General features: G+C 38.7%; 1 protein-coding gene across 5 annotated transcripts in view; it reads right to left on the reverse strand.

The window, feature by feature from the left end:
• Window positions 1–2,901: 2,901 nt before the first annotated feature.
• The window catches only part of LOC113106948 (paxillin-like), a 31,731-nt gene continuing 10,201 nt past the window's right edge, over window positions 2,902–24,431 (reverse strand). Inside the window, exons 1-14 of one of the 5 annotated variants that reach the window (XM_026269018.1) lie at window positions 16,889–17,318; window positions 14,801–15,009; window positions 14,135–14,217; window positions 13,820–13,959; window positions 12,063–12,255; window positions 11,834–11,981; window positions 10,121–11,335; window positions 9,244–9,510; window positions 8,680–9,066; window positions 5,052–5,198; window positions 4,764–4,937; window positions 4,394–4,475; window positions 3,887–4,035; window positions 2,902–3,552 (exon numbers count right to left, since the gene is read on the reverse strand). In XM_026269018.1, coding sequence (XP_026124803.1) covers window positions 3,286–3,552; window positions 3,887–4,035; window positions 4,394–4,475; window positions 4,764–4,937; window positions 5,052–5,198; window positions 8,680–9,066; window positions 9,244–9,510; window positions 10,121–11,335; window positions 11,834–11,981; window positions 12,063–12,255; window positions 13,820–13,916 — 3,126 coding nt within the window. In that variant the 5' untranslated portion in view covers window positions 13,917–13,959; window positions 14,135–14,217; window positions 14,801–15,009; window positions 16,889–17,318 and the 3' untranslated portion in view covers window positions 2,902–3,285. Of the gene's footprint in view, window positions 3,553–3,886; window positions 4,036–4,393; window positions 4,476–4,763; window positions 4,938–5,051; window positions 5,199–8,679; window positions 9,067–9,243; window positions 9,511–10,120; window positions 11,336–11,833; window positions 11,982–12,062; window positions 12,256–13,819; window positions 13,960–14,134; window positions 14,218–14,800; window positions 15,010–16,888; window positions 17,319–24,431 lie in introns of those variants that run through there. The other 4 variants (XM_026269016.1, XM_026269017.1, XM_026269019.1 and 1 more) reach the window with 4 other exon arrangements.

Below are 24,431 nucleotides of genomic sequence, written 5' to 3' on the forward strand. Positions count from 1 at the left end.
CACGTGCTTCTGCGGGCTTGAGTTAGTATTTTCTAGAGGGCGCTGAAACTGTTAATCATATATATTTTCCACCTCATTTTCAACAAATTATCAGTGAATTAAATAATCAAAAATTCTATTTAAATTGTCTTTTCATTTTATGAAGTTTTGGCATAAAATAAAATACATTAACATTTTAATGCAATCCCTACAAACAATTAATGAGTTACATATTAAACTGTTATAGCTACACACAAAAGTATACCAATATTTTAGAAAACTAAAAATAATGTTGCACAAAAATAAATTGCATTTATACACCGTACATATGATTTTATTTGTCTGAAAATCTTAAGTATTAAAGTATTTTTCAACTCATTTTCTACACATTATTAGTGAATAAAATAACAAAACATTGTAAGCGGTCTCTTCTCTTTATAAAGTTTTATTTACAAATAAAATAAAAATAAACTAAAGCTAGCATAAACAGAGCCGTCAATTATAACGAGAAAAATTTAGATTTCCCATAAATGAAAAAGTTAAGCTACAGCTACACACAAAATGTGAAAAATAATACTAATTTGCTGCACAAAAAAAAATAAAAAATAAAATTAGAATATGTCAGCACTGTGATATCGTTATATGACTTTAATTGTTAGATACAGCCAAAAAGATTTATAAGATTACTGTTATGTGTACAAACCTCTATGCAAAAATGTAATAATAAACAACATCAGGAGGAAAAATATTCAGTGCATTAAAACACCAATTTTATTTGCATATAATTGCATGAATAGAATCGATAACCAATACTCACAGGACAAAACGTGACAGTGTTACAGGAGAGAGATAAAAATATGCATAGCTGACTTCACATTAGGTAAATGATCATATTTGTAAAGGGACAGTAAAATAATGATTTATGAACAGAAATGGAAAAGCGTCAGATCAATTTATATGATAGAACATCTCAAAATAAACAAAGGCACAAGATTCGACCAGTGTAAATGAGTGATTAAAACACACACGGAGATCATATGATCCCGAGATTTCCACCGCACCTTCTTTTGGCACATAGCGATTAGAAGCAAAACAGATTATTACAATCGAGTTATCAAAGAAGGCATATTCATAGTGAATTTCATAAAACAAAGCAGAACAAGTAACTTCTACTTTCTAAGTAGAGTTTTCTCAACATATCTCTGGCACATCGGGTCATATAAAAGCTTTCATTTAATAAACACTTGCTGGTATATTTATCAAATAGCAATCTGTGTTGACAGGCATCCAGAAAGCCACACCAGGGCCATATAAATTTAATATTATTGATCTGAAAAGTCTGTTTTAGTGACAACATGTTTCTAAAAATACAAGAAAGTCTTCATCGAGTTTTCAAAACTCGCCTTTTAAAAGGATTGAAAGACACTTAAGACTTTCATGCAAAACGGAGGGAAACTAAAAGATAGTGGAAAAAAATAATTAGTATAGAATATATAGTCACGATATCATAATACAGCAGTTATAATATTGTCTAGAATTGTCTCTAAGAGTGAGAAAGACAATATCAGATTCATTTTTCTCATTAAATCATATACTGAATTCAACAGTTGAGAATTGCACAATACAGTCACAGCTAGAAGAACAACATCAGGACAACAGAAGATTGACTTCTCACTTCTCATGACGTTCACTGATGGACTGGAGTGCTGTGGATTATTGTGATGTTTTTATCAGCTGTTTGGACTCTCATTCTGACGGCACCCATTCACTGGAGAGCATCCGTTGATGAGACACTGATGCAATGCTACATTTCTCCAAATCTGATGAAGAAACAAACTCATCTACATCTCGGATGGCACATTTTCAGTTAATATTCACATTTGGGTGAACTATTAGAATCGTCAGCGTTTATGTAGTAACTGTTTTGTGACTAAAACCAAAATAGCTAATCATCCGAACTACAAAACATGTCCCAAAATGCCATATGAGACTGGTTCCTTCAGATAAATATTCTAGTTTAAAGACATCAGAAAATACGGTTTTGATTTATTAGTGTAAAAATGAAGGAAATGTGTGTTATTATGTGTGCCGGCAGAAGTGAACGATTAACAGTAAGATACATTCATCTCTATGGGTGCCAGATGTCACTAATAATTAAACTTGCTGTTACTACACAGACTTCATGAGGAATACACTTCAGTCTCTCAATTACAACTTCAACATGGATCAGGAACTTTGTTATATCTTGTATAGAAAACTACACATTTAGTATTTTTTAAATTCAGTTAAATTTGTAATACAGAACAAGGCACTAAACGTAGCAAGTCACCGAGGGGAGATTTTATGCTAAAATGATGCAAAGTAAATAAAACGTTTTCCTAAAATTGAAGCTCAAAAGAACAAATGCAGGCCATATTTCATACCAAAATAAAAAGAAAGAATAAATCCTATTTTGCATAAAAGAAAATGTAGTTTATTTTCGGAGTAATAACAATGAAGCATTTATACTTCATGTTATTTTTTGTTTTACTGAGTTTAATGAAATTTAAAATAACATCAATATTATATTATTAATAAAAAAGATATAACAACAACGATAATAATAATAATAATAATTAATAATAATAATAATAATAACTATTATTATAATCATTATCATTATTATTATTATTAATAATAATAATAATAAAATGTTATTGGACAGGATATATTTTTTCATTATATTACTATAAGGATAATTTTGTTTTGGTAACAAAATATTGGAAAATAAGGAAGATTTTTTTTTAAATTTTTTTTTTTTTTTTAAATAATGGCACAATGCAAAAAAATATTTAATATTCTGAAACCGGCTTAAATTTTTGGTCATGCAAAATATGATTTCTTATCTTTCCCTTGGTTTCAGATTAATATATGACCTGGACATTGTTTCATGAGATTCTCCACTAATTATTGAATTATTGGTTATTTGTTTGATTTCCAGTCATTGAATTATCTGATGTTTCGTTTCCTTCTGTTGATTGTGTCTCAAACGTATTCCCATCATCCTTCCTGAACTGTTCTCTTCATCAAACAGTTTCTCTTTAGTAAGCAGAAAACATTCACACACTTTCTCAAAAACAAAAACAAAACCCCTCTACAGTCTCAGCTGAACTTTCCTCTAATACCCTCTAAAACAACCTGGCTTTTGAGAGCACGTTTCATGGCACTATCGTTTTAACCTGACCAGAAACGTCATGTGGGGATGTCGAGAGTCAGACACGTGAACCTGAATAACACACACACACACACAGTCAGTCAGACATCTTTCTAGCTGAAGAGCTTGATGAAGCAGCCCTGGCAGTAAGGCTTGTCGTTCTGCTCTTTGAAGGTGCCCTTATTGAGCTGCTTGAGGCAGAAGGCACAGACAAAATGCTCAGGGTGAAACTTCTTGCCCATGGCTGTGATGCAGCGGCCCGTGATGGGTTTCTGACAGCCGGAACACAGCGACCCGCGGCGGGCGTGATAATGAACCTCGCAGTACGGCTGACCGTCGTGCTCGAAGAAACTGCCGTTGATGAAGGGTGTGAAGCACTCCTGAAACACACACGCAACAAAACCACATGACTACTCACAAGTGCCTCAAATTCATTTTTATGCATATTTATTTTTATGCCAACAAGTCTCACGAAGGCAACATTAAAAAAATATATATATAGTAAAAACAGTCATTTTTTAATTTATGCAAAGCTGTATTTTCAGCATCATTACTCCAGTCTTCAGTGTCACATGATCCTTCAGAAATCATTCTAATATGCTGATTTGCAGCTCACATTATCTGTTTTTACTGTATTTTAATTCAAAACTAAAGCAGACGACTTAAAAAAAGAAAAAAAATTAAAAGATAATATTTTGATTAGCTTATACTGACCCTGCACACAAAACACTCAGGATGCCAGAGGGCGCTCAGGGCAGAGATGTAATTCTCCAGGATGGCACGAGCACAGCCTCCACATTTAGGAGCAAACAGATCGAAGTAATCTTTACGACAGAACGCCTTTCCGTCCTTCTCATGAAATCCTGAAAAACAGAACAAAGATGTATTTACTAATAAAAACAACAACAAAAGAGAAAAGCGGTTAGCAGTTTGTCTAAAAGTCTCAGAGTTCGATTTAGCATTATATTTTATTACAAATTATAGAACCAGCATAGTTCCTTTTAATTTTAGGATCTGTTTTGTCACCCTTTTAATTTAAAGGGCATCTATGTGTTTTTTTTTTTTAAATGTTGCTGTCTGTGCATATAAATAATCAGCAAAATGTACATACATGTAAATGTATTCTAGAAGACCCCAAAAATAAAATTACATTGTAAATAGACAAAATATGGGTACTTTGATGACAGCAGCCAATGGAGTGTTCTTTAAATGTTTACTCACCTTCAGGGCCAAAGAACGCCCCACACTGGGCACAGAAAAAGTGCTCAGGATGCCACGTCCTGTCTAACGCAGTCACCACTTTCTGTGAGATGAGAACAGTTTGATCAGTTTTATCATCTGTAGCAGGTTTTCAGTTACCACGGAAAACTGATTCCTACTTGTGCCTCAAAAAATCTAAATGAAAAACATGAATCACTTACAATGTAAGTGACACTAAATCAATGGATACAGGCTGACATGATAAACACAGGCTTTGTTCACGCTGAACACAAATCCAAACATATAAATATGGATTGCATTGAAATAAGAAACATTATTTTATGTGCTCATTCTACTGTTCAGACTGAAAAAAAGACAAATTTGTTCTCACATCCAGTATGGGTCCGTTACAGTAATAGCAGCGTGGAGAGAATAAATGATGGTAATCTCTCTCACAGTATGGCTGTCCTTCCCTCTCAAAGAAGTTTCTGGAACCAATCTCCTCCTGGCAGTGTGTGCACACAAAATGCTCTGGATGCCATGTGCGCCCCATGGCAGTTACCACCTGAACAGAAACACACACACGCGCATCGTTTGTTTAGATGTGTCTAACACAGCATGTTATCTTAGCTGAAAGCTAAAACCTTATGTTTGTGGTGTAGATCTCTGGGACCCTCACCTGGCCAACAATAGGTTTGCAGCAGGCGCCACACACTCCCTTAGCAACCGTCTGCACTCCCAGCTTGTGGAGGTCAGACTGAAGACTGCCCAGCATGTTGTCCAGTTTATTAACCTGTGGTTGTGGACCCTTCCCCTGGGCCATAATCTAAAGAGAGGTAGAAAAAAACCATCAATGCAAAAAAAAAAAAAATAAAAAAAAAAAACTGCACACCTAAAACAATAAATAATAATAATTTTAACAAGATGACAGTTTCTGAAGGAACCTAATTGGTTATATAATTACTATAATCATATGTTTTCCGAGGAACAGTTCTTGAACTCATAAATATAAAATCTGATTTCCCACGATATTGTTTGAAAAATTTCCCCACTTTACATTTGTCTTAAGTGTATTTTGGAGAAAAGTTATGGATTATCCCAAAACGTACCTTTTAGCATATTCAAGATTTCATGATACCAATTACAACATAATATAGAAAATAGCTGTAAACCAACCACATCATTCTCAGAACAAATATTTACAGCCCTAATCAATACACTGGGTATCTCCAGTATTTATAAGCTCAAATTTAAGACTTTTTTTGAGACCTGCACAATTAAAATGTATATCATATGCCTGAGGTAGGGCAATGTCTATGGTAACATATTACACTGTGAAAGGACTGTAAAAACCATTACAGTTCAGATACAGGCAATCAAAAAAACTAGTTTTATAGAATGATAAATTTCATATTTCAGCCTTTAAATTATTTTAAGAAAATGTATGAATTAAAAGTCATTATTATATTAATTAATTATTATCAATCATTACATTCATTAAATAACATATACAAGTATTTTACTACTTAATTGTTTAGATTTTTATAATTCATTTTATTCTTGTAGTGCAAGCATGCATAAAGACATGGGGTGATTTTCACATTGGTCTGAAAATGGCAATTTGTTCTCTGCCAGCAGGTGGTGCTTTTGGAACAGCAGAAAAATAACGGTTTCCTCTGTAACCACAGTACATAATGCAGCAGCACCTGACTTTGACCGTGTAGAGCTTATCTTTATTTAATGAAATCAGCCTCACATTAAGCCATATGGCAATTCTTGTCTTTCCCTCCCCAAAATGTAAGGCTGCGTTCCAGACAACTCAAAATTTTTACTACTTGGAAATAACACCTGGAACCCCCCATCGAATATCAGACCTGCAAAATTTATAAATTGAACCTATTGAACCTTTAACCTTTTCAACATGTTTCAGTGTTGTTTTTGCTCAGCAATGGCATGGACGCGATGTCTGGGGGGTTGGCAAAAGTAGAGTGGAATGGTGGGCGGTACTCAGGGTGGTGTCTGAAGGCAGTGACTGTGTAGTTCTGACGTTAACTTTTTGCGTAAAAAGTCACAATGGTTCATGAAAATAAAAATGACAACTACTTCACTTTATGCAGGCTGTGTGCAATGTACTGTGGACTGACTGTTTTGAAACTTATGCCGCGTTTCCAATGCAGGAACTTGGGACTTTGGCCTGGTACTCGGTGTGTTTCCATCGCAGGAACCAGGAACTAAATAAAGTTCAGGGTAAAAAAAATGCCCCTCAGAAAGTCCCTGCTGGCGAGGTGGTACTTTTTCAAAGTTCCGGAACTTTCGGGGGTGGGACTTGATTGGTCCTGATTGGTTGAGTTCATGCAGCATTGGTTGAGTTCAACCACCATTTATTCGGATCAACATTTTCAAAATATTACTGTTGTGTTATGAAATGTAATTTTAAAAGTATTTCAAGCAAGAATATAGTAGTTTAAAACTCTGTGGTTTATTTATAAAGACAGCGCCTATTTAAAAGTGTGTTTCGCCGATCTCAGAGACGGTCAGCTCCACGCAATCAGCGGGAGCTCAGTGATCATCTATCCTCCGAGAAGCAGCCTCACCTCGGCTAGACCTTCTGATGTGTGCCGCTGGCTCTGATGTGTCTTTAGTGGTTAAACATAAAATATAATTCAGCTGCGGGGTAAATCTAACTGGTTTTCTTTGGTCTGTATTCGATTTATCTATATGTTAAAATGAAAATAAAAAAGGCAAATCTATATAATATTTTGTTTCATTGTAATGGCTGTATATATACATATATCCCGGAACTAAGTAAATTTCTGCAGCTGTTATGATGTTAAAAATGAAAACGAAAGGAGGCATTGGTATTTGATATCCTATTTCGTTTTATTGTAAATATACAGAGAGGAAAATTGAAGTAGCCATGGTCAGCTGACTGATGTTATCTAGTACGCTGATGTTTGCAGATTTACTGGATTCGCGTCGTCGCGGACATCACACTCCCGAGTTGAATGCGCAAAGTCTGAACTACCGAGAATGCATGTCCAAAATAAGCATACTTTGTATTGAGAAATGCGCGCAGACCTTCGTCACCAGTCTATTTGCCTAATCTTCTTTACTTTACACCACGGTGGAAACGCAGAAAGCAACAGGTCTGGGGGGAAAAAAGTTCCTGGGAAAAAAAGTTACTGGTACAAATGTTTTGGGTAATTTCGGTGGAAACGCGGCATTATATAGTAGTTAAATAGCCCCTAGACCTCAGTTATCATGAAAAAAGCCCAAAAGTTTCAGTTTTAACAATATGGGACCTTTAATCTGCTGTTTTCAGAATTTTGATTGTTTCTGACGAGACCATGTGGTTAATGTTAACATGACACTATTTACTGGTTTGAAGGTTGAGGTTTGAAGTGTGACATTTAAACTCAGATGTTCCCTCTTCTGACTTTGTGTGACTTAAAGGGTTAGTTCACCCAATTTGCTAAATTATGTCATCAATAACTCACCCTCATGTTGTTCCAAACCCGTAAGACCTCCGTTTATTTTTGGAACACAGTTAAAGATATTTAAGATTTATTCGAAGAGCTCTTAGTTCCCTCCATTGAAGCTGTGTGTACGGTTACTGTCCATGTCCAGAAAGGTAAGAAAAACATCATCAAAGTAGTCCATGTGACATCAGATGGTCAGTTGGATTTTTTTGAGGCATTGAAAATACATTTTGGTCCAAAACTAGCAAAAACTATGACTTTATTCAGCATTGTCTTCTCTTCCTTGTCTGTTGTAAGACTAAAACAAAGCAGTCTGTCATATTCGGTTCGCGAATGAATCATTCAATGTAACCGGATCTTTTTGAACCAGTTCACCAAATCGAATTGAATCGTTCAGTTCGATTTGGTTCAGATAATTACGGGTTTGGAACAACATGAGGGTGAGTTATTAATGACATAATTTTGCAAATTGGGCGAACTAACCCTTTACGTCCTCTTTAAATCATAATTAATACTTTCTTGTACCATTTAAGATTTTTAAATGGCCTTAAATTGGATACAACTAAATTTAAGACTTTAAGGACCAGAGGAATCCCTTAGTACAAGATGGTTTCAAACCAAGTTTTTGTCTCAAACTCTCCCTGGGGCGCATCCAATGTAATCTAATATTTATGACCAGGGTAGGAGGCTGAGTACACACAAACACACACACAAACATCTCCAAACTCAAGCATACAACATGACATTTACAAAATCCATAGAAGTTTTGTGATTGTTCTAGAAGAGGACAGCAAGACAGAAGCTTAGCCAATGACAGCATGTCTGCACCTGCAGCGGAGGGAAGAGTGGGTCATACTCCGTCTGGCAGCCAACTGACATCAGCACTTTTGGCGGGGCTATAGGGGCAGGTGGTGGGGTGGGTGTGGGTTGTGGTGGAGGGCTGGGCTTTGGGGAGGGAGCAGGAACTTCCACAGGTTCAGGGGTCGGGGGCTTGGGTGGAACTGGAGGTGGAGTTGGTTGGGGAGGAGGTGTCGGCTCTCTAGGAGGTGGGATGGGGGCAGGTGGTGGGGGTGGAGGCATAGGGGCAGGAACTAATTTGACCGGAGGGGGGCGTTTTGGTTCTTCAGCAGGGGGAGGGGGGCGAGGGATTGGGGGAGACTGGGGAGGTGGGATCACCTTCCTCTGAGGGAGAGGAGACTCCGGAGGTATGATTATCTAGAGGTAGTCACCGATAAGAAAGAATAATAGAGAGAAAGAGATGGAAAGCAGGAATGAAGAAGAAAAAAGCAGGTGATTACAGAGAAACTTCAATGCAATTAAGCAAAAGAATTTTAAAGGAATTGAATGGAGTGAAAACTGAATGTGCTGAATCCATAGATCCTTCCCATCTACCTTATCCACCTCCCTGTTGTGGTCTTCCCGTGAGCGTTTGGGGTTGGACATGACAATGACGCCTTCTGTGAGCCAGTCATCTGGCTGTTGCTTTTTTGGACGATCCTTACGGGCAATTCCCAGCTTGCCTTGCAGTTCCTCAATAAGCCGGTCCTGGGAGTTACTCTTGTGGAAAATGAGGGGGCCCATCTTCCTACGTATCAGGCCGTCTCGGTACATGGGATGGACGTTTTGGATCTCCTTGGTACGTTTAATCACAGATTTGATCTGGGACAGCAGTACAAACTTCTTTAGATGTCACATGCCTCAGGAAATGTTGATTATTGTCCATAGAAACCAAAAGGCAAACAGGGATCTAAGAAAGCATTCAGATGCAATCCAGGTGCAAAATCATTTAGCATGAAAAAGTTGGGTGTGTGCATACATGGTGGTGGTTAGAACTGGTTATCAAGTGCACAGAGGTACCACTGGTTATCAACCGCACACACAGCAACATTGAAGTTATTACAATTTACCATAAAGGGAGTAAAAACTAAATAATTAGAATAAGGATAACGCAGTATTTCAGGGCGTAGAGGAGCAATTATGTTTTTTTATCAATCTGACTAACAGGTTTCAATTACATCAGGCTTGTTAAATCTTGTATCTGGATGGCCACTATCCTGCAGATTGTAGCTTGCCTGAAGTTTGTAGTAAAGCTGAAGACCTTGATTAGCTGGTTCAAGCTAAGCTCTGCAGGAAGGTAGCCCCCCAGCAGCAGGATTTGACACCCCTGATTTACATGCTGGCAATCAAACCACTGCAAGTCTTGTCTGTAAAAGCTTCAAACCAAATTCCACAGCATTCCAATCAACAAGCATTGCAGCCCTATCCATACGTGTCCAGAGGCTGAGATCCTGTCCATTGTGCCAGCTGTATGCAGCATTGGAAGGTCCATCTGGGCATCTGGGGTTCCAGGGCAAGATGATGGTGTAAGAGATTCATCCATCCAGCTTGCCTCGGTCATGGGGGTCATGGAGCCATCAGGTCCTTCGTAAGCCATCTTCAGTTCCATGTCAGCCCAGTCAAGATCACTCCTGCAGTCGGACTGATCCTCCAAGAGCCCATCCCCCATTTCGCTCTCTGTAAAGGTGTCAGGATGAATGTTCATGCGATCTGCTTCTACTATTGTCTCCTCATAAATTTCTGGTTGTACTTCCGAAGTGAGTTGCGAGGCCACCGATGTGGTGATTGGAGCCTCATTCTCAGGCCTGCTGAAGCTCATAGCAAGGAGTTTATCCAAGGCATCATCAAGAGATGGCTCATAGGTTGGTGGTTGAAATCCAGTGAGAGGCTGTCCTGATAATGGTTTTGGGATTGGAGACTTGGGAACCACTACAGACGAAGAAGAGGATAGGATTAGAGGGGGTGATACAGCTTTGGGAAGAGACAGAGATGGTGATTCGGATACTGTAGGAAGTGGAGATCTGGAAAGAGATGGGATTGGATTTATAGGTTTTGCTTCAGAGTTGGAGAGATACAGATCAATTGATGCTGGTGTCATCAATGGGCTACTTCTTTCATTGGTTCTGCTGACCACTGGGGCACTTGTTGGACTAGGAGACTTGGTTATAGGCGAATAGGCCTTCAGTTTAGAGCTTGTCAATATGGCAGAAGGACTTCCCTCCCAGAAACTACAAAGGTCTCCTCTTACAGGTGTGGTAGTGGTGGTTATTGTCTGAGACAGAACAGGTAGAGATTCCACCTGGGAGGACAGGAGGGAAGCAGAGACATCAATGGAAGAATCCAAGCCAAAGTCAGATATGGGAGAACAACGAGGACTGGATGCTACAGGTGGAGACAGTCGAGAGGAAGGCTTTGGGACAACTTTGGATGGTGGAGGCACAGCCCCCGGTTCACCCGGTTCAAACTCCACAATGTGCAGTTCAAAGTTTAAAGGAGAGGAGAGACCTGGGGAATATCGTCTTGATTCCCCTGGGAGGGTAGGGGACAGGGATTTGGACATGGCAGTCGTAGGAGGAGGGTGGATTTCAGCAATGGTAGTAGTTTGCTCAAACATTGACTCAGAGTTCAGGGAGCCCAAAGAACTTGGCTGGAGGACATAAAGGAGGACATGGGAAGAAAGAGAAGAAACAGAAGAGAGTGGCAGATTAAGGAAGGCAGAGGATGAGAAATAATTAAGAAAAAGCTTTCATGAGATGTACAAAAAAGCTGAGGAAAAAACAAAACAGATTCTGGATGCAATGTTGAAGTATTGCAATGAAATTGAAGCTAGAATTCATAGACAAGCAGGAACAGATTTGCAAATAAAAAAACTGGTTGTGATGGTCAGATGAAGACCACCCAGGGTAATGTTTCCCAACAGCACCGTAAGCCCAAGAAGACTGTAGACACCATTGGCACCAATGGTCTCAACAATCTGCTTACAACGTTTTTGGGAAACGTAGCCCAGATTGTCAAGCAGTAAGACATAAAAATAGATCACCCAAACAACATAGTTCAGCAGACATTCCCAGACACAACGTCTCTTACTTACACCACTCACTTACACCATCCTGTAAGTATCACACACACACATTCACACACTCACATTGCTCTGCACCTTAAAATCGGACAAGCAGGCCATGAGCTCATCCAGTTCTCGTGTAGCGGAGGTGGCTGATATTCTGCCTTGCTGGTCGGAAGGTGTGTCCACCTGCCCGTCTGTCAATTCACTTGATAGAGCACAGGGACTTGCCCTGTTTATGTTAATACAACATTCCATTAAAATCCTCAATGCAAATCCATGTTTCTTCATCCACACCTGAGAGAGATCTTACATTGGGGAAGGCACAGAGCTCTCCAACTCATTCAGAAGACTTTCCACAGTGGGACGGCCATCATCTGTCCCCTTCGTTCCATTCCTCTGAGGCTTGTCCTGGGCTGCTGGTGTCAGTGTGATGCCTGGGTGGGCTCCATTTTCCTGGATATAGTGGGCAACACTGCAGGGGGGCAATGGAGGTGCAACATCTTCTGCAAAGATGAAGTTTCAAAGTATGATTACTTGTTTCTTTATCCATAAAGCAGTACAGCAGGTAAAATAAGTATCGACCACGTCACCATTTTTTTCAGTAAATATATTTCTAATGGTGCTGTTGACTTGAAATTTTAATCAGGTGTCTGTAACAACCCAAGTAATCCATACATACAGAGAAAACAACAAATATGTTTAGAATTAAGTTATATTTAATAAAATGGAATTACACAGGGGAAAAGTATTAAAAGCATGAAGAAAGGGAGGTTCAAAAAGGCATGGAAAGCCAAGACACCTGCTGAAATCTATCAGTAATTAGAGCAAAAAAAAGCAATAATGCCCCTTGTCAGTGGAAAATTAATATTAGCTGGTCCCAACACCTACAGTACCAGGATGATGAAAATGAAACAAGGGTGGTTATTTCAGCAAGACAAAAGGTGTGTTCGACTTCATGCAGCACTTCGCAAACCAATCGCAATCTGACTTGAAGCAGTGCATGCCGGTTAGAAATGTTGTCCGACCTGAGATGGCGTCAATGCCACATGACTGTCACATGACACATCAATTGCTGAATGTCACGTCACTCAAAATACCCCGTGTGTTTCGGGTTATTCTAACCTTTTCATTTCCAATAATAGCCACAAATCTGTGTTTTTCGAATGGTAAAAGCTTTTTTACTGTATTTGTACTGTTGTATTGAGTCACGTATATCATACAACACTGATAAAAGCATATACCCCCACTTTATTAGTATTTAAATAGTATAGGATTATGCTGAACTTTATTCTTGAAAAGATGAAGCTGTATTAAGCAGTATATAAAAAGTGTTTATGTTGCTGGTGAAAACATTTCTAAAACGTCTGTTTATTTGACAAATATTGCATTAAATTCACTTAATTTGTGATAAAGTATGCAAACACTGCATGAGTGTCAATAACGGGACCAAAAAGTGTCTGGCTTGACGCATCTGTTTTCAGCTCCATCCCCATCTGCAAGCTGCTCTCGTTGACCGCCGTCTGTAGCTGAGCTTCAAGTCAAACGCACCTAAGTGATCCCAAACACAGCCAAGGAAACTCTCAATTGGTTTCAGAGAAAGAAAACAGCTGCTAAGCTGCCCAACCAATCAGCTGACTTGAATCCAATAGAAAATAGGCCTAAAGTTCAGCGTTCATAGAAAAGGGCCACAGAACCTTTAAGATTTGAAGACTTTGGAAGAATAGGGCAAAAATCACAGCTGAGAATATATACCTTTCCATACAGAAGGCGTCTTGAAGCTGTAATGACCAATAAAGGTTTTTGTACAAAGTATTAAATAAATTTCAGTAGTTCAATACTTTTTACCTGTGTCATTCAATTTTATTACACATAACTTAACTTATTGGTTTTGTTTTCTTTGTATGTATGGATTAGTTGGGTTGTTACTGACATCAGTCAACAACACCTTTAGAAATATATTTATTGGGAAAAATGGAGACATGTTCAATACTTATTTAACCTTCTGTATAATTATTCATGCATGGCATTACATTTTTCGGAATGCCTTAAGTGTGTCTTCATCTTTACCTGTAGTGGAGAAAGATGGGGCATTTTGCTGAACAGCGTTGAGTTCCAGAAGAAGGCGGTCCAGTTCAGACAGGTTGCTGCCCAGGGCAGAAGTCATGACTGCAGCCGACGAGTCTGAGTGCTTCGGCTTGTTAGGAAAACTGGACCAATAGAAGTATTCCATTTAGGGTTTGATTTTTCATAATAACAGGACATGGGCAAATGGAAGGGACATTATGGTGGATAACACCACAGAATGACAGATATTTAACACCCATTTTGTATGAGAATTATCAGTACGAGCTGACAATTCTCTTCTGTTATACTGTAACTCACCTGTAAACGTGGTCTTCTTCTGTATGTGAGGCTGGTGGGCTGCTGTCCCGAGACAACGTGCTTTTATGAGCAGAGCCCAGAGACTGAATATCAACACAAGAAAAACCAAAATGCATAATGTTTAATGCAGATCTACATTGCAAATGTAACAAATCACTGATTCTCAGTTGAGTTTTTTCCAGTATTTTTATTTTAATAAATGTAACATTTTGTGTGTATAAAGCGCACTATGAAAAGTAAATTATTTTTTTCATTAAAAAAGTAAAAATAAATTATAAAAATGTTTTTTATATAATTTTTTTTTTTTGTTGAATACCTGCATTTCAAGTGAACATTAACCATAAAATGAGTAGTCATTAATCAGAGAACTGTATACACGTGTTGTTAAATTATTAAACATTAACGCAAAATCTCAGGGGAACTTCAAGTAAATATTTTAGGCCAAAGTGTCTTGGCTGGAAAAAAAGTTTGGGAATACTTGACTTAATATAAAATTTTTGTAATATTAAGTCAAGAAATCCCAAACTTAATGCCCAATGTAAAACCAAATCAGTTGAGAACTCCAGGTAAAGTACAGAACACAAAATATTTGCAACAAGACACACTGAGGTGTTATGAATACTGACTATCTTATTTTGGAAAGTCCTAAGATAGTTTGTGCTGAACCTGTTGCGAGGAGTGCTGGGAGTCCGGCCGCGGGGACAGCGATCCGTTCAGGGCCTCAGATGTGGGTGGAGGGGGCAGGGGCGGAGGAGGGGAGTCATCCTGAAAAATGTGCCCTCCGATGGGGTAGGAATATGGGGTCTCCTCAGGAAGAAACACTGGGCACTTGGAGATATGAGCGGTGGAAGACTCGAGATCTGCAAGCAAGGCGTCTGTGCAGAAAGTAGAGACAGAAGTTAGTGAAGATTTCTCAAAATAACATTTGCTGCTCTATAAGATGGGGGGGGGGGGGGGGTGTCACATTTTACATAAAACAAATTCGTTTCAAAATATGGATAGAAGTTTCCCTTTAAATTTACAAATGCAAATATACTGTCATTCAAAATTTGGGATTGGTAAGAGTTTATTTTTTCTCTTAGAAAATCTATTCTGCTCACCAATACTGCATTTATTTGATCAAAAATAAAATAAAAACAGTAATATTGTGAAATATTAATACAATTTAAAAGAGCTGTTTTCTATGTGAACATATTGTAAAAATGCATTTATTTCTGTGATGCAAACCTGAATTTCCATTACTCCAGTCTTCAGTTTCATAAATCATTATAGTATGCCGATTTGCTGCTTAAGAGTTATTTCTAATTATCGTTCAAAACAGTTTTTGTAGAAACTGATATAAATTTATTTTTCAACATTATTTGATGACTAAAAAGTTTTTTTTTTTTTTAATTGCATTTATCGGAAATAGAAATCTTTTGTAACATTAAAAATGTCTGAATGAATGGCTCTTATGTCTAAGTTGGCAAAAAAAAAACTATAATAGTTTTAAAGTAATAAAAACCTCTAATGCAGCAAGACACATGATTAAAGTGGAAAGTCTCTGAGAACAATGAACAACAGGCTTACAAATAAGAGAGAGAGAGAGAGAGAGAGAGAGAGATGATGTTTGCTTGTGTGAGTCAGTTGGGCATTCCAACCTTTCTAAGCATCCTCAATTATGTTACTAAATACAGTCCTTCAGCGCCAGCTATGCCAGTCCTGATGCAGCTGTAGCGCCAGATCCAAAGACCCTCTCAGAGGGGCTTTTCTCACAGAAAATCAGTTAAAATACACCAGATGGCTTTTATAAAGTCCACTTTTTGTATGGTACCATAAAATGGTCCTTAACTACAGCACAGAGTTTTTTTATTTAGCTTAGCTGGTTCATTGTCTTGACATTGTGTCAACTGGCAGTTAAAAGCCTGTTGTGACGGACCGCAGAGAGCCTGTCAACACATCCGTCACGCTGAGCTTATGTCACCACACTCTTCTGGTCCTGCAGTAAGAGTTGAGCTATGAACGCAATCTGTCCTTCAGAAACAGACCGATCATGTGAGGAACTGTGTCCGATAATATAACAACATATGCATGTTTAAAACATCCAACATCATGCAGAAAACGACACACTATGGCACATTGTAGACAGAATTCAACCACTGTGCATTTAATATTTTATAGTATCCTTAAACGGGACCTAATCTAATCATACTTAAAATATGGTTTTGTTTGAAATGTTAATTCTTAGTTAAACTACACTCAGAAATTGCTGGTGAATTTCACACATACTTACAAAGAAATGGCAAGCAACACATTGAATTAAACATGACATTTTGAAACACAAAGACTGAAATAGGGTTTTAATATATAATACAATGCAAAATAGCCATTATTTAATAGTTATAACAATATTTTGGGGTTGAATTTACAGATACCTTTGGCATTATCGATTTCGGGGGTACAGTTCACCCCTGTTACACTTCATTTTGTACTCCCCTTTAGACATTCTGTTGACTATTGAACTATTCAACTACATGTCAAAAACTCCATTAGAGTATTAGTAGACTGGTATTTTTTTAGTAGAATAACTTGACATACTTGCAAAGTTACTTGGTCAAGCTTGTGTCTAAGCATTAACGAATACAGCCTGTCCTTTACATAGAACCATTACACCCTTCACTGAGTTGCCTACAGATAACTTTGGAAAGACAGACAGAGAGTCCGACAGAATTACAGACATGCAGCTATCCTAAATCAGTCTGATAAAGCTCTTACCTCACTCTTTTCTCATGCACCTATTCATCCATCCACCCATCTATCCACAGGATCAATAATAGCCTGCACATAGCATACAGGCAGAGATCTCCTCTGGTAAAGAGCGGCGTGACACTGGTGTCCTGACAGCACAGCCAGACACCCGAGCTTCTGGAACTCTTCTTCAAAGTTTACGAGTCGACGCATTAAAATCAACCTCACAGCAGACGGCTATTAAAAACGTGATGGTTGCAGATCAACTATGATGAGAGGGTAAATTAACACCTAGAAAGATCACAGATGAGCGTGCTAAACACGTCGCTCTTTAAAACTGAGACTCTGAGATACCAAAAGTGTTCACATTCACAACTGGCACAAAACATTAACTCGGCTGTATTTCGGTAAACTTGAAACACAACGTCTAAACGTACCTTTCTTGAATTCACTCTATTTTTAACAGTGAAATGGAGTACCGTCTGCTACTATCCTGGTTTAGAAGTTAAACGGGGGTCAAAACAGATCACATACACGCAATAAATTAATACTGCCTATAGGAATCAATGAGCTGAGAATTTACTCACTGAATCAAGAGAGTATTCCAGAATGTATCCCAATATTCTGTCACACCTGAGTGTGAGCACACGAGTGTGTGTGTGTGTGTGTGTGTGTGTGTTTGAGAGGAGGGAGGAGTGAAGGGAAGACACACACAGCAGACACCATTCATTAACCCTGTCCTGCCCTTACAACTTTAAACACATGAAATGTTCCTGCATTTCAGTTAAGTCATAAAACCACGGAATAACACAAATCAAAATATGGGAATTATATGGTGAACAGACAACAGCGAAGCTATGGAAACTCAAAGTTTTCATTCCCAGTTATGCTGGATGCTTTGCATTCACTTTGCAGTGTTAGTTACCTGTAGTTAGTGTTAAAAAAAAACAGTTACAGGGTTCCTATAATCACGTAACCTCAGTTCGCTGAGATAAGGGAACAAGCATTGCGTTAATGGGTTATCCTCCTGTTTACCCTGCTACTGAAGCCTGATTTGTTAATGTTTGTGTAACTGTACAAACCTATGGTGTTTTAGCCCAGCAGAAAGGGCAGAGCAAATCTCTATATAAGTCGGATCAATGCACCATTTCATCAGAATCACTTCATCTGAAGCGACAGCCATTGATTTGTGTGCAGCTTATAGTACGGCGAGTGAAGCAATGCTGGTTCCCTTATCTCGGAGCGTTCCCTATCAGGGGCGGATCTACTGGGGTGGCATAGGCAGATGCCACCCTAAAAGAAAGCCTTGCCACCCTTGCTGCCACCCCAGTTGGCAGCAACAAACTAAAGGTTATGGCCAATTTGAAAATTTACTAGCCCGTTTTGAACTCTCGAACTGATTCAAATGATTCGCGATCCCCATAACTGCCTCAAATGATTCGCGATCCCCATAACTGCCTCAAATGATTCGCGATCCCGCTACGAACTCCCGAACTGATTCAAATGATTCGCGATCCCGCTTTGAACTCCCGAACTGACTCAAATGATTCGCGAACCCGCTCCGAACTCCCGAACTGATTCAAATGGTTTGCGATCCCCAAACTGACTCAAATGATTCGCGAACCCGCTTTGAACTCCCGAACTGACTCAAATGATTCGCAAAACCGCTCCGAACTGATTCAAATGATTCGCGATCCCGCTTTGAACTCCCGAATTGACTCAAATGATTCGCGATCCCGCTCCGAACTCCCGAACTGATTCAAATGATTCGCAATCCCCAAACTGACTCAAATGATTCGCGATTCCGCTTTGAACTCCCAAACTGACTCAAATGATTCGCAAAACCGCTCCAAACTGATCCAAATGATTTGTGATCCCCAAACTCTAATAACTTACATAGTATTAATATACTGTAATATTTTTGTTGTTGTTGTTGTTGCTATAAAAACAGACTTTAGCCATCAATAGCCTTTAAAATGGCTTAAAATGCATTAAGGCAATAACGATTGGTCAATATAATGTAGGCAAATACAAAATAAACAATTTATGTACATGTTATTACAAATGTCATGTGATTGCTGCTGTTACACTTACAGGACAATCAAATCCTTGTTTAGGCTACTGACCAAACATTTCATTAAAAAAATATTCACTTAATCTTCATTTTTGGCCACCTTTTTGCTATAGATGACACAGCCTTTATCATTTCTTCTACAAAAAACGTGCATATCACAACCCTTACAAAAATAAACCATGGTTTTATCATAGTAAAAAAAAAAAAAATCCTTTTGCATGATTTCTTTATGCTTGAGACTATAAAATAAATAAGAGTCATAATAAAGTTATAGCCACAGGTAAATGTCGAGAGCTACAATTGTGATTTGTAAATAATACAATTTATTAATTTAGTTTTTTATTTGATTAAAGTTATTTTTATAGTGCGCCAGAACGCACACCACACACCAGCTTACTGGTGGAGAGGAGACAGAGTGATGAAGCCAAACAGCAGATATGGGGACTGTTAGGAGGCCAATGGACAAATTTAGCCAGGATGCCGAGGTCACACCTCTACTCTTTTTGAAAGACATCCTGGGATTTTTAATGACCACAGAGAGTCAGGACCTCAGTTTAACATCTTTAACGTCTAACGTCTTTAACGTTTAGTGTCCCCATCACTACACTGGGGCGCTAGGACCCACACAGACCACAGGCCATCCAGGTACTGACCAGGCTCAGCCCTGCTTAGCTTCAGTGGGCAACCGGTCTTGGGCTCCAGGGTGATATGGCTGCCAGCATCATATCATCATATTTGAGGAAGGGGGGCACAACAATAAATCCTGCTTAGTGCACCCATTTGGCCAGCAGCGGCCCTGAATGTGTTGTTCTACACGTCTCTGGGAATGTGTGCTCTACTACACACACACACACACACACACACACACACACTGAAGCACGCGTGGTGTTTTCAGCTATTCACTATACTGACACAAGATGTATGCTACACATGTGTACGTCAGTGAGCTATGAGAGGATTTCACCATTTCATTTGATAAAACTATCGTCATTCATTCGTATCGTATACACAGACTGACAGAAACAGCAATGTCTTTATGACAACCTGTCAAAATAAAATTTCTGTATAACTTAAAGAAATTCAAACAGAAATATAGTACTATTGCACAGTAGAGAATGTTATACTTCAAGTAGGCTTAATAGCTAATAATAATAATAGTTTATAAAAAATTAAAAAAAAAAACACAGAAACTCTGGTTACAACCCACCAAAGTAAAAGTTTGGTCTAACTCAAAGAAATTATGTAAGAAATTGCACAGTAAAATATACTTAAAAAAAAGATATATTAAAACATTATTTTTTACTGATCTAAGAGCCCAGTTTAGAAGCACTCATTTAAGGGCCCCTGAAACATGAGAGCTAAACTCAGTACCAATTAGCAAGGGATACTGACACAGCTGATTCCCCCTCCAGGAGAAACCAGCAGTTTAAATGGAGAAGATCTGTGCCTGCAAGGCAGGAATGTCTAAATTATAAAATCTAACAAATGTGGATGACAAATCTCAGTAATGGAAATCCCGCTGGTTTATACCTAGGAGGAGACATTTCCTCAAAATCAGTGATCCTCAAATCTAGCTTGCGAGTTCCACTTTCCTGCAGAGTTTAGCTCCAACCTTGATCAAACAAATCAACCTGTGATTTTCTAATGATACTAAAGCCATATTTGAGGATCATTGCTTTAGATGAATGGGCTCTCATGCCTATAGGGGAATGAAAGCTCACTGAGGCATAAAGCCAGGGTGATCGCAATCCAGGGTGAAACTACAATCCAGTGAGACAGTTAAGTAGGTAAGCATGTGGGTCACATCACATGAACATCTCTCGCTGAACACCAGTCACAAAAGTCTGACCACTTGAGAGTGTAGATACGTCTTGTAGAAGGAGCTCTTGCTTTGACAGTCCGGCGAGGAGCTGGCTAGACTCAGATCCCAAATCCTGCTTGGTATTGGCCATGGGGCTGCTTATGACAGCTGGACCATTTCCGGAAATGGTTCCTCCAGAGTGGGGCCTCAAAAAGGAGAGCACACCTCATTTCCCTGTCTCGCCTAATGAACCCAGGAAAAAGAGCGATCGCACAGAAAGCATACAGACGGGTGTTGGGCCAATTGTGGGCCAGAGCATCCCTTTGTGTTGAGAAATAGATTGGGCAGTGACAGTTGTCTTCAGGGGCGAAGATGTCCACCTCTGCCTTGCCGAAATTGGAACAGATCATCTGAACCGACTGAAGATGTAGTCTCCACTCTCTTGGAGCTACAATGTCACTGGACAGCATGTCCGCTCTGCTTCAGTCTGCTCAGAACTTGAACTGCTTGTGGTGAGAGGAGTTTGCTCTGTGCCAATAGTAAGAGACGTCAAGTCTTCCTGTACAGTGGACATGCCCTCACACAATGCACCCCAGCCCAAGACGGAGGCATCTGTTGTGACCACCTTCCTCCTGGAGGTCATTCTCAACTGCACGCTTGATGAAAACAGTTGAGGTGTTGTCCAGGGGGGCTCTGCTTTGACGCAGCAATGGGTTACGCTATGCAAAGCCGGCCCAGGTGCAGGACGTTACATAAGTCTTCAGCCAATACTGAAGGGGTCGCATGTGAAGTAGGCCCAGGAGAATATCCAAGGAGGCAGCTGTCATGAGACAGAGCATGCTCTGAAATGTCCTGAGTGGGCGTGTAATTCCCAACTTGAATAATGCCGCCACTTGCTAAATATTTTAAGGGACCATTTTGGCAAAATCCACACTTGCATTTGCGTTGAGCCTACAACTGATTCTAGAAAGGAGATCCGCTGTCTGGGATTTCTCAAACCGAGGCGTTGCAGATGGTTGAGCAGCAATGATCTGTAAGTTATAAGTTCCCGTTCTGACCTGGCCAGCATCAGCCAATTGTTGAGATAATTTAAAATGCTGAGTCCCACCTGCCTCAGAGGGTAGAGAGCCATGTCTATTTCCTTCGTAAAAGTGTAAGGGGACAGGGACAGCCCGAAGGGCAGGACTCTATACTAATAGGCCATGTCTTACAAATCCAAATCAGACACCGGGGCAAATTTGTGTGAGGATCTGTTTCAAAGCTAACATTCTGAATGGCCATTGCATGAGAGCACGATTCAGACATCGGAGATGGAGAATTGGTCTGAGCCCGCCGTCTTTTTTGGGAAATAGCAGCTGAAAAGACCTCTCTAGCTGTTTTTTTTTAGGGTTTCTGTTCCATGGAACCTTTTGCAAGCAATGTGTTTACTTCAGACACAAGAACATGAGAATCGTTGTTCGATACCGAAGTTTGAATGACACCTCTGAAACTAGGAGTTCTGTGAGCAAACTGAAGCGAGGATCCTTGTTTTACCATTTTTAGGATCCATGTTGACACACCGGGAATGGTTTCCCATCAGCTGGGTGGCAAGAAGTTCCATCCTCTTGGGCAAGAAAGGAAATAGGAGAGCAGGAGGTAGAGGACTGCCTTTGTGAAAGGTGGTGATGAATGAGCGAAGGAGGGAGAGACTCAGTGAGCAAAGCCTCTGTGTGTTTGCTACCCAGACTCACAGCACACTCACTGTGCCCATCAACGTCTGCAATAATTTGCAATAATGGCGCTAGAAATATGCTCTGGAAATGCTCTTAATTTGCCAGATGGCCACAGTGGAGGGTCTTCTTCCACTTCACTTAATTTAATTTAGCCATCCATGTATTAAACTTTATATAAATTATTTTTACAAAACTATACATAAAAACAAAAAGTACTACAAATGACAAAAACATACTAAATATTATTGAAATAAACTAAACTGAAATTTATATTAGTGCTGTCAAGTGATTCATCACATCCAAAATATATTTGTTTTACATAGTGTGTGTGTGTGTGTGTGTGTGTACTGTGTATATTTATTATTTATATATAAATACACACACATACAGTATATATTTTGAAAATATTTACATTTATTTACATGTATATATTTATATAATTTATATTATACACACACACACACACACATATATATACACACACTATTATATAAACAACTTTTTAGTTTACTTTTATGTTGGATGTGATTATTTATGGTTAAATCATTGGAAAGCACTAATATATACATTTATAAAACAAACACACATACAAAAATAAATTAATTAGCAGAAGCTTTCAGATTAAAAGTTGAGAAACGGGTCAAGAGCATCCAAACTTACACTCTTTTTTTCCTCTTACTTTATTGAGACTTTCACATCATCAAGAGAAATATATGAGAATCTCAGAAGATGCAGCAAGTGCTCCTTAAATGGCAGTCGGGTGTGTTTTACTCCCAGGAGCCTCTTCCTGGGAAACGGCTGCCTGTGTGCTGATGTCAGCAGGACTGTGGTGGGCCTCCAACGCCCACGTCTGCGTCTAAATCTGACATACTCAAATAATCCGGCATATTAGGTGTGGTCAATTAAAAACAGCATGTAAAATATGCACAGAAAGACCAGTGTGAGAAATCTGTACAGTACACACAAAAATGTGAGAATGTCTAACAAGATTCACGGTTAACCCTAGCCGTTTAACGGCACGGCAGCATATAGACCGTCTATTTAAAGCATGGAGACCAGAGCGCAAGTAAATGCAAACGTACTGAAAATAAACTCTTCTGGGCTCCAGAGGATCTGCACCTGGTGCCGCGTGCCCACCACAATCAGTACAACCGTCCAGAGCACATTTACTGTCAATGCCACACATGCCTCCACCACTTCATTATTCACAGCGGTAAGAATGAGTAATGCTTTATAGCCGTCTAATGCGGTGCTTCACGACTAATGGGGCACGGGAAAAAAATATATCACAGGTGTGTTTAATAGGGTCAGAGGAAACAATCCTAAATGCAAATATTAAAATACAACTAACAATTTAATCATGACTTGTTGATAGTGACCCACAAATTAATTTTCCACCAGGCAAAAAAAGGTTATTTAATAATTCAAATAAATTCTGCAAATGTATTTAATAATTACCACTCAAATAAAATAAAATAAAAAATGACAAACAGACATTTAAATTAAATATTTTCAATGCTGCATAATCTTTTAAAAGATAATTTTTACTCCAGTTCATTGTTGTAATAAAACATTTCATGCATTTATATTTGTTTATTAATAATGTCTACCAGAAAAATGTATAAATAAATAAAAGGTTTAGTTTAGCTGACAACCTAATTGAAAATAGTTTAATTAGATATTCAAATGTACTATATGAATATATGTAATATATGTAATGAATATATAATGAATATATAATAGAGTGCATGCTGTATATTATTTATTAAACAAAATACTCTTTATTAGTGATATGTTCTAGTCGACGAATGTGTTTTTTAATGTTGTGTCTGAAAATTCTCAGCTGCTGAAAGGTTTTAGCGCATCACTTTAGTGTAAGCTTTTATAAGGCAAGAAAAAAACTCTTAAAATTGGATACAATCAAAACAAATTTGTCCAGATGGTCACATTACATATGAAAAGGTCATAAAATCTTTTTTTTTT

Source organism: Carassius auratus, chromosome 8 (genome assembly GCF_003368295.1).
Source record: "Carassius auratus strain Wakin chromosome 8, ASM336829v1, whole genome shotgun sequence".
Lineage (NCBI taxonomy): Eukaryota > Metazoa > Chordata > Actinopteri > Cypriniformes > Cyprinidae > Carassius > Carassius auratus.